We start from the raw sequence: 13,601 nt of genomic DNA on the forward strand, positions 1-13,601 counted from the left end.
TCATAATAAATAAACCTGTAGCATAATAAAGAATAGTGCAAACTACCACTGAAAAAGTTGTATAAATAAAACAAATTATAAATCAGAAATATTTTGTTCGAATAAGTTTACGATACATAAATTATCCCCCCAAAGTTCATACCTCATCTTATTTTGTCTATTTGAAAGAGCTTTGAAAGTGAATATGAAAATCAAATAAACTTTAAAAATGTAGAATTATTTTATATTCAAGTTTTATGGTCTTTTTCTTTATAAAGGAGGGTCTGCATGTTTCATATTCACCGTAACAATCTGAAGACAACATTGAAAGGCTTTCAAAGTGACAGCACCATGCATTGTACTAGCAATAGAATATACCTATAAACTATATATAATCTCATCAACACAATGCAGAAGAGACATGCAGGAAGAGTCCTGGTTTTCACATTACGTTGTTCATTCAAGTAAGCTTAAAAATATATTTTCCCATTTTCTTTCTTTTTTTTAAAATAAATCGTAGATCATAAATGACAATCTTTCACCAAAATGTATAATATAATTCTTTGGTGTGCTCTGAACTCTTCCAGGAAAAAAACAGGATGGTGTCTGAAAATAAATTAATTCAATTGTACAAAGAGTGTTCACATACAAGTTATTAACAACAAGAGTACATCAACCACTCACAGCACACAAAACAAATTTCTACAAACCCTGGGAAGGGGGTGTCTTCAGGGTCTCTGAGGATAAATTAGTGCTCTTTAGTATGTCTGTATCATGTTTATGATGGACTACGTTTTGCACACGAGATGTGTTGTACCAACCGAAAATAAACTAAGAGTTACTGTCCTAGGTCCTTGACCTTTTTTGTCCTAGCTTGACAGCTCTGGCAAAGGTCACACATTCATCAGTGTTTGGTGGTAACTATAAACCTTTAAAAATTTTTAATATGTATAGCAACTCCCTCTCCTCTTTTCATGTAAATCATACATTGTCATTTGCAAGTGGGACAGAGTTCCGAGTGCTCAGGTGGAAGAAAATGCATTAAAATGCAACTTCCAGCACTGAAAAGTAAAGATTTTTTAAAAGGTCGATACAACAGTATAAAAGAGGGATTGCCCTGTTTGTAAAACAACAGCCTTCCCCCCAAAATAGGCATGTTGCCAACATCACACCTCCTTACACTTGCCTGTTAATTTTGGCATCCCAAAGAACTTATGATCTAAAACATAATCTCTTTATTACATAAGAAGTTTGGACAGAGTAAAGAGGCAGGCTCTGAGATTCCAGATGAAAAAAAAAAAAGAGGAAAAAGAAAGCACTTGAATTTCTTCTATTTTATAAAATATCACAGTTTCACAGTTGTCTACCGCAGCAGCTTTTTCTTCTCTCCACTGTTGCTGGAACAATCACGGTAGCACAATATATGGAGATACACTAGGTTGCTGCATCTTTTTTTAAAAAAAAAACCATACAAGCAGGGTACTGAAGAAGTAATCCTGTATAAAAATACTGTGTTAAGGTGAGATCAGTAATAAAAGAGTGGAAGTTAAAAATTACAAGTATTAGAACTTAAAGGGCTTTTACAAATATTTTTGGACACAGGTACAGTCCAAGATCTGTTGGCAATGCAGCACGTGTGTGGTTTACAATCAAGAGGCCTTTGCAGAATTAGGGCCCAAGCAGGAGGCAGAGAGGCTCCAGAGAAGCCCACGATGGTGTCAAAGGCGTTCGTGAGGCACTCCAGGAAATGCAAAGGGCCTTGGTGCTGTGTTGAGTTCTGACTTAATGCTCTTTCTCTCACCCTTGTAAAAACTATATATATGGCATTGGCAGTGTGTGTCTTGATTCACTAATCTCTCCATTCATTTTCCATGTGGTACAACCTGCTCTCAGTCCTGTGCCCCTGCAACACACAAGTCCAGCTTGGTTGGGTTTTTTTGTTTGTTTGTTTTCTAAGGGGAAAAAAAAACCCAAATATCTTAATTAAATTAATTAAATGTACAAACACCATAGGGTTTCATACTGAATAAATAGGGCTAATTAGACCCGGTGGCAAGTCTGAGTCACGAGTTTGTCTCAGCCTCGGCATTGTCTCAGGTTAGGATACGGTCCAAGGGCTCCCACTTATTATTGTAATTATTATTATTACTAATAAAATCTAATGTATGGTCCGCACGCCTTCAGAGTTCCGGTACATCTCCTCGTCGTCAGACTCAGAAGTGGTTCCACTGCTGGAAGGGGTGTGGAGGTGACTGGGGACCCCACTGGGCTGGCAAACGTACCACTCATTGAGGTTGGTCACCTGAGGGGACAGAGTGCTCGAGCGACTCCTGGTTGGGTCCAGCACAGGGGACAAGGGGGCACCCACTGGAGTCCCCACCGATGAGTAGCCCAGGGCTCCTGGAGAGGGTGGTGGGGACTTGCAGTGAATCTTCATGTGCTTCCTCAGCGAGCTCGGGTGGGTGTAGGATTTGTCACAGCCTCGGATCTTGCAGTAGTAGGGCTTGTCGCTGGTGTGGACGTGGGAATGTTTTTTTCGGTCACTGCTGTTGGCAAACTTCCTGTCACAGCCATCAAATTCACATTTGAAAGGCTTTTCCCCTGCAATAAAACATAGGAAAGGTTAACAAGTGCTTTTCAGAGACCTCTCACTTGAGAGAGAAATCTTAGAGCAGACATGAGGATGCATCTTCCCATCCTCCTGAAGACCAACTCCCAGTCTAACTCCTAATTCCCATGTTCCAGGATGCAACAGGGAAGGGATACTGCGGGGATGGGCCTGGTGTCCCCTGGCCTGGAGGCTCTCCTTGGACCTGGGCTTGCGAGAGGCTGGATGTCAACCCCGAAGTACCATAGGGGTCGAAGTGAGAATGGCTAGAGCATGGTCCAGGCTCTAACACTGAAATCCAGCTAGGACCCAGATTCCCACATCCTTGTTCCCCTCAGGGTCTATACACACAAAAATTCAAGCCGATCCCCTGTCAAGATAAATGCTGATAAAATACTTCCAAAGCCACAGCTTGGGTGAAGACCGTAAGAAAAAGAGAAAAAAGATAAACACATATTCTCAATTAAAAGTAAACTGGGGGTGATGCAGTAAAATTATAATAATGGCATTTTGTTTCAGAGTGTTCCCCAGGATTTCACTGATGGGAAAGGAAAGGAAATACACCAAAATCCTGTTCTCTCCAGAAATAAAGACATCTGTGAAAAAACATGATCCCACCACTAGATTTTTTTTATAAGCCTAGCTGGGCAGAGAATAGGCTGTTGCCCTCTTCGTTCTACCAGCTTTCCTCACAACTTGCTGGGCAGTTGAGACCCTAGAGGAACAGAACCTTAACAAACGTTAATAAAGACTACAAGCTTCAGCCAGAACCTGGCATCCCCTGATGGCATAAGCAGACTTCTTATTCTAACATTGTTTAACAACCAAAAAAGATCGACTGTTTACCAGAGTCTCTGGGCCCATTGCCCCTTTAAGCTGCCCTACCCACCCCAGGAGCACAGGGCCTTTCAACACAAGGCCCCAGGTCCAGGTAGTGGAAATGCTCAGTAAGACGAGCAGATATGCAGCCACACTACACCTTGGTATTAAAAAGCAGAAACAGGAAGACAGCAGGTAACTATGAATTTTCCCCCTCCCCTTAGTAGCCATGAACTTGATGTATTTGAGTCCATAACTGAACATGTTATCTCATACATATTGTGGTATAATAAATATATTCCTTATATTTAAATGATTTAAAAAATAGAGTTGAATTTCTCTACATTTCAGCAGCTACTCTGGTGATACACAAGATATGGTCTTTTCCTTGGTTTTTGACAATTTATTTTTTAAAAAGCCACACAACTATTAAGACAGCTTAGTGTACATAAGTTTCTGTGGTGAACTTTCCTGTACAAATATTTCAGTGTAATTTTCTCTTTTTTAATTTCATCATTGCTAATTGCTTCAATGCCAGAGTACGTTAGCACATCTGAAAAGTATTCAGATGCCTGGAATATAACATATACTACCTGGAAATATTGCTTAAAAGCAAAATTAAATATTATCATTTAATATTTATAATATATGTGTATTATTTAATATACCTCCTGCCTTGGGCCATGAAGAGAGGGAAAAACACAACATAATGTAATGATAATCGTAACCTTTAAAAATTCTCTGTAGAGGGGCTGCAACAAAAACAGTTAACCGAGTTTTATCAAAACACTGGTTATTTGTCCCGATTTCTACATTCCACTTTAAGTTGGATAATACTAATTTAATATAGCATTCTTCCAAAAAAAATTATAATCAGCTTTTCTTCAACATGGAGGTTTAAGTAATTTTATTCACCCTATGCAAATGTGCAATGTTGCTTTTTAGAATTCTCATGTTTCTGCACAAGCCAAGTATCTTGGATTGTGCAGAATAAACGACTTGGACATTGCTGGCTCCACCACTGCACATGTTGAAAGAGAAACATTAAGAATCAGACCCAGGGGCTTCCCGGGTGGCACAGTGGTTGGGAGTCCGCCTGCCGATGCAGGGGACACAGGTTCGTGCCCCGGTCCGGGAAGATCCCACATGCCGCGGAGCGGCTGGGCCTGTGAGCCACATGCCCTCCCGCCCCCACCACGGAGCGGCTGGTTTTTGACAATTTATGCCGCGGAGCGGCTGGGCCTGGGCGTCCGGAGCCTGTGCTCGGCAACAGGAGAGGCCACAACAGTGAGAGGCCCCGCGTACCGTGGGGGGTAGAATCAGACCCAGAAAAGGCAGATACGGAGTGGAAAGAAAGGTAGAAAAGCAGGGATAAAGGAGAGATGGAAGAAGAAAGTAGAAAAAAGGGAAAGGGTGATAGAATTGCCTATTTTATTCAGGGGGGGCCTACGTACGGGGAGGGGGGCAGTTAGCAAATTCTCCCTGCCTAGAAAGGGTGAGAGACCCTAATGTTTACATTTCAGATTCTGACAGAGGGGTCACGTCAGAATTTAACTACTTACAGAGTTTTAGAGAGTGAGGGAAGCTACGTGTGAGAACTCGAATCCAGCCCAGAGGAAGGTTATAAATGGAATTGGGGACACGTGGGTCAGGAAATGGGCCTTCAGGAGTGGCCGGGGATTATTCCCTTTGATCAAGCCGTTCCGGGATCCCGGGTAACCCCCAAAAAGGGAGAGCCTTGTGATGGGGCAGGGAGCCCGGCCTGGCCTTTCTCTGGACACAGTGCTCAGTGGCTTAGCAGCCCAGGGACGGCCCAAAACACCCGGCGCGGGTTTGAGCATCAACGCGAGGGCGCTCCCATCCCTGCCCGAGGGACCCGGCGAGGCCCACGCAGCCGCCGCGAGCCAGGCGAGAATGCAACCTTGCGCACAAGGAACCCGAAAACAAAACGGCCCCGGGTTCCCTCGGCGCCCGGGTCTCCGCCCCCGGCAGCACGCGCGCACGCCCCCTTGGGGCCCGCCCTCGAGGGGGGCGGGAGGCTGCCTGTCCCCGGGGGCCGGAGAGCCGACACCCGGTCAGCTGCCGCGCAATTTCCAGTTCCTTGCCTGACCCGGGCGGAAACGGCCCTCAGCTCCGGGCAGCACCCTGCCCGCCAAGGGATGATCTACTCCCCTCCGAGGCCTGGAAAGGCGGGAAGGGCCCGAGGTCGCGGTCTCCGCTTTAAGGGGCTCCCTTTGGGGGCGGCTTCACTTCCCGCGCCCCGCGCGCCCCGCTCACAGCCCCAGGCCCCGTCCCGTCGGCAAGTGCTGGGCACGGGGGCCAGCAGCTGGCTTAGCGGGCCAGGGAGTTTTTACGAGAGCCTTGCGGGACGCTTCCTTTTGGCAAAATCATTAAGTCGACTGATCCCGATTAGAGAAGAAAGGGGCTGGCAAACGGAACTCGGGGGAAAACGCGCTCTCAGCCGGTCAGCGAGCCAGTCCGCAGGAGGCCTGTCAGGTACCGGCGACAGAAGCAAGGCCCGGGGCTCCAGCCTCGGGCCCCTGGACCCGGCTTCTCACGCAGATCCCCCTCACCCCTCCGCCAGTGGCCTCGGCCCCGGCCGCTGGCCAGGCGTTGCGGCCCACGCCCGGCGCTGCCTCCTCCTCGTCGCCGCGCCGATAAATCAGCCAAGTAATTACTGAATGTAAACTCTACTTAAGTGTCCTCCGAGGGGTAATATTGTCTGTCCCTATAAATCCCGACTGCGCTCGCGCTCATCAGCGCTTCTGCCCAGCGCGCTCGTCTGTTCCAAGGGCCACACGGCCCACGGGCGACATCCCACGCCCCAGGCCGCGGCCGTGGCACCCCCTACGGCAGGGCTCGGGGTGGGGGCGGGAGGGCTCCCCAGAGTGCCGGGGTCTCCTTCCAAATACCACGGGGGGGGGGGTAGGCCCCAACGACCGCTGGAGACTCTGCAGCTCGCCCTGTCCTCCTCCAAGGAGAACCTTCCTTTAAATGGACAGAACCCAATTTCTCCAGCACCCTCTAGGACATGTGTGATAAACTGTGTGACGGCGCGTGTGCGTACAGGTGTAGATGAAGGTGTGTAAATTAGTGTGATCGTGTCATGAGGGCACAAGGACGTTCCAGAAATGAGGGAGGGGTGTATGAGGGAATATGGGTGTGTGAAGTTGTTCGTGTGATGTGTGTGTGCACATGAAGGTGTACTGTGGGGTGTGTAACGGTGGGCGGGTGTGTGTGCGTGTGTGTAGGGGGAAGGTCCCCGGAAGCCCGAGGGCGCATTACTTTCGCATTTTGCACCCCTCCCCGGAGGGACAGGGCCCCCTCTCCCCTCCAGGAGGGGCCACACCGCGCTGGGCCTCGCGGCCCCAATACCGCAGCAAATCCCACGCGCCCCTCGCACGCCCGCTCTTTGGAGCACGGCGACCGCGCGGGGCCTGACATCCGATGGGGAGGGAAGAGCCACCGGGGCGGCTCCGGCCCTCCTTCCCCATCGCCCTCCCCAAGTTCCCGGGGCCGGGCGGAAGGGGGCTGCCGACCGTCCTGGGCGCCTTCCTGCTCCGGCGGCGGCTGCTTCTGCTCCGGGGCGGCGGCGGCGGCGGCTGGAGCGCGTTGCCGGTCCCGGCGGAGGGGCTGCGGGAGCGCTGGAGACTCCACCGTGTGGGAACCCAGCGCGGGGCCTGTGTGTGCTATCGAATTACTTATTCATAGAAAAAAAGGGGGGAGAGAAAAAAAAGAAGTCACATGTCCGGGTTATACGTATGCGAAGAGAAGCAGCAGAAGGAGGGAAAAATTAAGGCGAGCAGGAGGAGGAGGAAGAGAAGCAGCGGCAGAAGCGGCGGCGGCGCGGGAGGCGGCGGCGGCGGCGCGGCCGGGGACAGACACCCACCTGTATGAGTGCGCTTGTGGATCTTGAGGTTCTCGGAGCGCGCGAAGACCTTGCCGCAGCCCGGGAAGGGGCAGGGAAAGGGCTTCTCGCCGGTGTGCACGCGGATGTGGTTGATGAGCTTGTATTTGGCCTTGAAGGGCTTGCCCTCGCGCGGACAGTCCTCCCAGAAGCAGACGTGGCTGCTTTGCTCGGGGCCGCCCACGTGCTCCACCGTGACGTGGTTCACCAGCTCGTGCATGGTGCCGAAAGTTTTGGAGCAGGGCTTGGCGCCGCCGGCCGGGGGCGGGGGCGGCGGTGGCCCGGCCAGCTCCTCGGGGTCGATCCACTTGCAGATGAGCTCCTGCTTGATTGGCTGCCGCATGTAGCGCAGGAAGGCCCCGGCCGCCCCTGGGAGGTGGGGGTGGTGCTGGTGCGGGTGCTGCGCGGGCGCGGGCGGCGGTGGCGGCGCCGGGGGCGGCGCGTGGTGTTGCAGGTGGGGCCCGGGTCCGGCCGCCGCGGCAGCAGCCGCCGCCGCCAGGTTCAGGTTTAAGTTCACGGCTCCGTAGCCATGCAGGGCGGCGGCTGCAGCGGCCGCCACCGCACCGTAGTGCGCATCCCCCGAGCGCGGCGCGAAGGGCGGCTCCCCGCGGCCGTACAGCTCAGCCGCCGCGGCTGCCGCCGCTGCCGCCAGCCCCAGGCGCATCTGGCCGTTGAGCGGGTGCGGGTGGCCGCCGGGGCGTCCCGGCGTGTCGTGCAGCGAGGGAAAGAGCGCCGGGCCCCCGCCGCCGCTGCCGTCCGGGCCAGCGTAGGTGCCGCTGGCCGAGATGAACATGCCGGCCGAGTGGGGAGGCGGGGCCGAGTGCTGGGGGGAGCCGGTGCCGGACCGCTGCTCCCCTCCGAGCGGGGCCCCGTGCATGGCCGCCGCGGGGGCCGTGGCGGAAAGGTCCCTCCGGAGGACGAAGTCCCTGCTGTGGCCTTTGCCGCTGCTGCCGCCGCCGCCACTGTTGGTGGTGGTGTAGCCCGAGAGGCCAAGAGGAGGGGGAGGGGGTGAAAGGGAGGGAGGAAGAGGAGGGGCTGGGGGCGGGGGCGCGGGCGCGGAGGACTGCACGCTACCGCTGCCCCCGCCGCCAGGGTAGGTGCAGGCGCCCGGGTGCGAGACCGAGGCTGCAGCGCGGGCGGCGGCCGCTGGGGCCTCGGGTTGTGCCGGGAGCGCCTGGGAGGGAGGGCTGAGGCCGAACGCGCTCGCCTGGGCCATGTGCTCGGGTCCGAGCGGAGTGATGGCCACGCCGGGGTCAGCGCCCAGGTCCCGAGGGCGGAGGTGCGCGGCTGCGGCGCGGAGTTGGGAGTGGGCGGCCGCGCTGGCCAGCGCCGGGAAGCCTGTCATATTCTGAAGTGGCCTGGCCTGAGCTGTTGCCAAATCCGCTAATCTCAGCGCTGGCGGGTTCCTCTTGCTCAAAGGGGTCTCCATCAGAACTACACAGTCAGACTCATAGGCCCTCACTGGGGGGACTTTTTTCCCTCTGCCCGCCTTCAAAAACATGTATATGTTAGGCGCTCTTTAACTTCTTTGTCCTAGCCTCCGAACTCTGCTTATTCCCGTTCCCACTCTGTCCTCCAGCGACTGGCAGAGCAAACACCACATTTGAGCTGAGCAGTGGGACCGAGATTTTGGAAATAGCAAGGGTGGGATTGGAGGGAGCCGCGTGATTGGCAGCGGCCGCGGCTGACCGATTGGCTCCCTTTCAGGCTCAGCGGGCATCCGCCCCTCTGCTCCTGGCCGCCTTCGCTTTCGCTTCGCGCCCCTTCCTCTCCCTGAGCCCTGCGTCCCCGCCTCCCCAGGGATTCCCAAGTTGCACTTGCAGAAAGTTTGCTCCGGGCCTGCGCGCGCAGCGTCCCGCGTTCCCATGACGCGCCTTGCGGGGAACGTGCGCCGGCACGCGGCCGAAGGGCGCCTGGAGGCTCTGAGCTGGGGACCCCCCGGGGAGCAAAAGGCGGGGGGAGCCCCCAAATTCAAAAGCCTTCGCTCACTGCATGCAGCGTCCCTTCCTTTGGAAGAGCTCCGGGCTGCTGACGGGGGGAGGAGGGTGAACAGATGTATGACCGTCATCCTACTCGTAGAGGTGATACTAGAAACTTCTTATTTGGGAAGGACACTCAATCTGCCGAGCGCTCACAGAGGGCGCACAGACAGTAGATGGAATGAGGAAGGATATTAAAATCCTATTGGTTGCAAAACACCAGGTGAAGTAAAAAAAAATCTTTCCGCAAAGGAACCGTTTTACCTCGACTTTTTAGCTCATGGGATCCTTTTCAACATGGTTCAAAGGAGTTGGCTCGAAGTGTAATCTCACTGCTCATCGGTTCTAGATCTGCCACTTCCAATTAGATCTACCGGGGGGCAAAAAACATCGGGCAGCGATTCTAACTTTTGCTTTTCGGAGATAACAGTGGCAGGGCAGGCCAAACAGCATCTCTCCAGAGGGAAGCGGCTAAATAAACGATATCCTTTAAGCAGAAGTTCTCCTTCCGGTCCAGAACGCACTCCACATGGGTGCCTCAGTTTCTTTGAAAGGACCACAAGTTAGAATTGATCCAATAAAATAATCATTTTATTGGATCAGTATCTTTGCGGTTTATATGCTGATAGAATGACCTTTTATCGTGTTATTTTCTAATAAGCTCATCTAGCAGGAGAGATGTTTTACTTGAAAACCATAAAAACTGACTCTACAAAAAAAGTGAGCCCTTTCAAGCGAGTTGCTATCAAATCTTTTTAAAAAGTGAAATAGGTCCTTGCATCACTTTGGGGGGGGGACGGAGAAATGTGACATCCCTCACACTTTAGGGTCCTTACTGCCCCAAAGTGTCACTTCAGCTTTAACAAGAAAACACCTTAAAATTTTGCCATGTTCCATGATGCTCAAAAATTAAGCTCAGGGTTTTTAATGTTTATTTTCCTGCCCTAAATAAAATTATTTGAAAAAAAAGAGGATAATGACTAAAAAGTGTTTTTTTTTTTTCTTTTGGGATACAGTCAAACATGTTACCAGCTTAATTTGTTTACTGTCCAAGTTTTTTTTTATTTTTAAAGACTACATAAAGCCATCATCTGCGAGATCGTCCTGAGAAGTGGTAAGAATTATTTTCAAAAGAGCTGATTCGGTAGCCCATTTACATTGATGCTAACAATGTTTAACAGGGAATTTCCCTGTGAGCCTTGGGAATGTCATTTCTCTTATAAAACTGACAAGCAAACAAAGAAAATAGTACAATCAAATTTCAAATGGGCATTTTCTTTAAGTTTCATGAAGCTCAAATACGGGGAAATAAGAGAGGCATGAGTGCAAATACAACAAAAAGTTTCTAATGAACAGCAGTGACAAAATCCACATCTGTATTTGGAGAGGAAGAGTCCTTCCACAATTTTCAAAGACTTAAAAGTCTCCAGCCACCTAGGCAAGGTGGAGGGAGGACAGTGTCATTTCTATGAATGCTTTATGGAGAAAGCATCATATGTGGAATTGTCACCACTGTCTTCATTTCCTCTCAGAACATTTCAAATATTTCCTTTATTTGAATTTTTTAGCAATACCCGTCAATACTTCCATAATGGCAGCTTTGCGTTCAATCCTGCAGGTTATAAGTTCAAAACAAAACAAAACAGAAAGAATGAATAAAGAAAGAAGAAAATAAACCCAACTTAGCCTTTAATATAGACTGTTGAGCATTTTTATTGTGCAATAAAATGGGTACCTCCACCTCCTTCAAAAATAGCTTTTCCTCAAAATTATAACTGCTTTGTTTTATTGAATTGCTGAAATTTAATGGTTTAATGGGTGAAGGCATGAAGGAAAGGCTGTAAAAATGTGAATAATGGTGCAGCAGAGCCGTGCGGAATCTGGAACCCGCCTCCTTGTACAACTCTTGTTAAACACAGCGTGATATGTATCTGTCATCTATTTAATATGTCTTAATTCAAATATAGCTCCCTGATCAATTTCTTTTTATGGAAGCTTTAAAACAGAAAGACTTTTAAAGGAAATGTTAGAGATTTGAGTAGCGATTAGAAAGAGAGATATTTACAAAGTGTGTTTAATGAATATTTGCAAATTTATGACCAAACTCAGACCCTAAAAAGATAATTGACTCAGGTAATCGACTTGAGATGCTAATTCTTCAAAGAAAGAACTGGGAGCAAAATTTCAATCAACACCGATAAGGCGCCAATAAACCGCCTGCCAATTAAACCTGAGAATAGGCCTAGCTAGATGGTCATCAGGAAGGCTCGCAGTGGATTTCCGGGATTGCCTTTCTTTATAAAAGAGCTTTTTATTTTGTAGACGCGCTTTTTGTTATTGTGATGACCCGCCTGACCCCAGGTGCGCTGGTTCTTTTTCAAGCCATTTGGGAGCCAAATTAAAACCCCTTAACATCCCGAGTTTCTAAGGACCCAATAACTGTGTCACACTTCCTAAGTAAATACCAACAGTTTCCAGGATGTTGAAGAAAATAATAAACAGTAATGTGGGTTTTGGTTTTTTTTTTTTTTTTTTTTTAAGCAGGGGGCTGTAGAAGTCGTTATGCCAGTTCTGTGGATTTAGCCCCGTATTTCCGCGGTGGTGCTGGTCGTCAGGGTGGATCCTCAAAACCCATGCCCTTGTCTGCACTTCTGCAGCGGAGGTGCTTATGTGGGGCAGCAACGTGACAATCCGTGGAAACGCCCTTTGTGGGGTCGACAGGTGCTCCTGGGGGAACATCGATTTCCAGCCTTCTCTGCTGCACCCCGAACCCCATCCGGCCCCCGGCCCCAAACAAAGGCGGGAAGAGGGTGGGGAGGGGCAGTAAACGCCGAGCCGGCCCGAACCCGGCGGCCACGCCGCGCTCCGCTGCCAGGAGGCGGCAGAGCCCGGTCTCTGGGGATGCCCGGGCGGGTGCTCACGGCTTCCCGCTGCGCCGAGGGGGGTCTGCGGCTCCCCGGTGCCCTCCGTTCGTCCCTGACCATAGCCAAGTTTCCTTGCGATGAGTGTGGGCAATTAATAAACTCTAAGGGAAGTGAATTGGACATTTCCTGGCTTTTGAGCCTTTGTTTGATTGTTTCGGCAGGCGAGGGGAGGGGGTACGCTGGGGACAGTGAGGTGGACAAGAAAGGAGCTGGGGGACCCACCGAGTTGCCTTTTATTGCCTTTGCAATTGCTTTACGGCTCGCCCGTCCCGTGTGGTTTCCGCAAGGGCGGCCTCCTTGCAGAGGGTGCCCGGCGGGTTTGGAGAGCCTTGTGCCATCTGGGCTGCTCCAGAGGCAGGTTCAAGGGCGGAGAGGGTGCCCCGAGTCATTTGAGGGCTCAGAGGACTTTTGTAGCCCAGCCCGAGGGCTCCAGTGGGTGCTCAACTGGGAGGAGGAGGGTTATCAGCTGACAATGAAAGAGGGAGTGGGGAGTCCTCTCTAAAGCCGGGGCGAGGTGAGCAAAGGGGCCCACAAAAACTGCATTTTAGTTGAGCTTTGACAAGGCCAGAAGTGATGAGGACTTTGGGTTCAAGGGCTTTTTCCCAAATCAAGCTCGCCAGGTGGCGACTAGGCAATGAGGTACCCGGCCACCTGCCCGGCTTGCACTCGGCAGGGACCAGATCCCCACCATCTAGCCCTCAACGCTGGTGACCTGACCTCGTGGAACCTGCGACCCAGCCCTGGGGCCTTGGGTGCCAGGAAGCAACGCGCAATTCTCAGCTGTCTGAGAGCTTCTCGGAGGGTTGCCTCTGTTTCCCGCCCTTCTGAGCCCGAGCTGAATCCTCAGACTCCACGGCTATGTGTGAGGCTAAGAGTAACCAAAAATGTGCTTCTTGATAAAGTTTTTGATCCCTGTCCCATGAACATGGACTTAATGAGGATTAAAAACAAAGCCAAACATAAAACCCCAGAAGCTTGGGTTATGTGACCATAATTGAAACGTTGGGGTTTGTTTGTTCGTTTGTTTTGGACACTCAAGAATTGGACTCATCCCATTTCCACCTGACCTTAGTGCTTAAAAGCCCTTGAAAAATTACGGCTCTCTTCACTTCCCCACTACGAAAATATAAGTTGAGTAAAATTGACCTGTCATTAAATATTATCATTTGGTTATCAATCATTTTTACCCTCAGGGATGGGGTTTGTTGGAGAATGGCCTCTGACGCACGTTCGACAATTAAGATTGGTAATTTCTTGGGAAATGTCTAACTGTTGTCTTTTTTAAAATGCTTAGAAGGTCCACACAGGAAGCAGAAACCCCCCTACGTGTTCACAGTTCGTATAACCGCCCAATATTTCTTTATGTTGGCTCCAAGATGTGCTTC

At 50.8% G+C, this 13,601-nt stretch overlaps 1 protein-coding gene across 1 annotated transcript; it reads right to left on the reverse strand.

Moving 5' to 3' along the window:
* Positions 1–201: 201 nt before the first annotated feature.
* On the reverse strand, positions 202–8,814 carry ZIC5 (Zic family member 5). Its single transcript, XM_032611401.1, has 2 exons — positions 7,296–8,814; positions 202–2,580 (listed from the first exon to the last, which is right to left on the reverse strand). Exons 1-2 carry the CDS (start codon positions 8,812–8,814, stop codon positions 2,138–2,140), a joined length of 1,962 nt encoding a protein of 653 aa, XP_032467292.1. The 3' UTR covers positions 202–2,137.
* Positions 8,815–13,601: the final 4,787 nt, after the last annotated feature.

The sequence above is a fragment of the Phocoena sinus genome, chromosome 18 (assembly GCF_008692025.1).
Source record: "Phocoena sinus isolate mPhoSin1 chromosome 18, mPhoSin1.pri, whole genome shotgun sequence".
Taxonomy (NCBI): Eukaryota; Metazoa; Chordata; class Mammalia; order Artiodactyla; family Phocoenidae; genus Phocoena; species Phocoena sinus.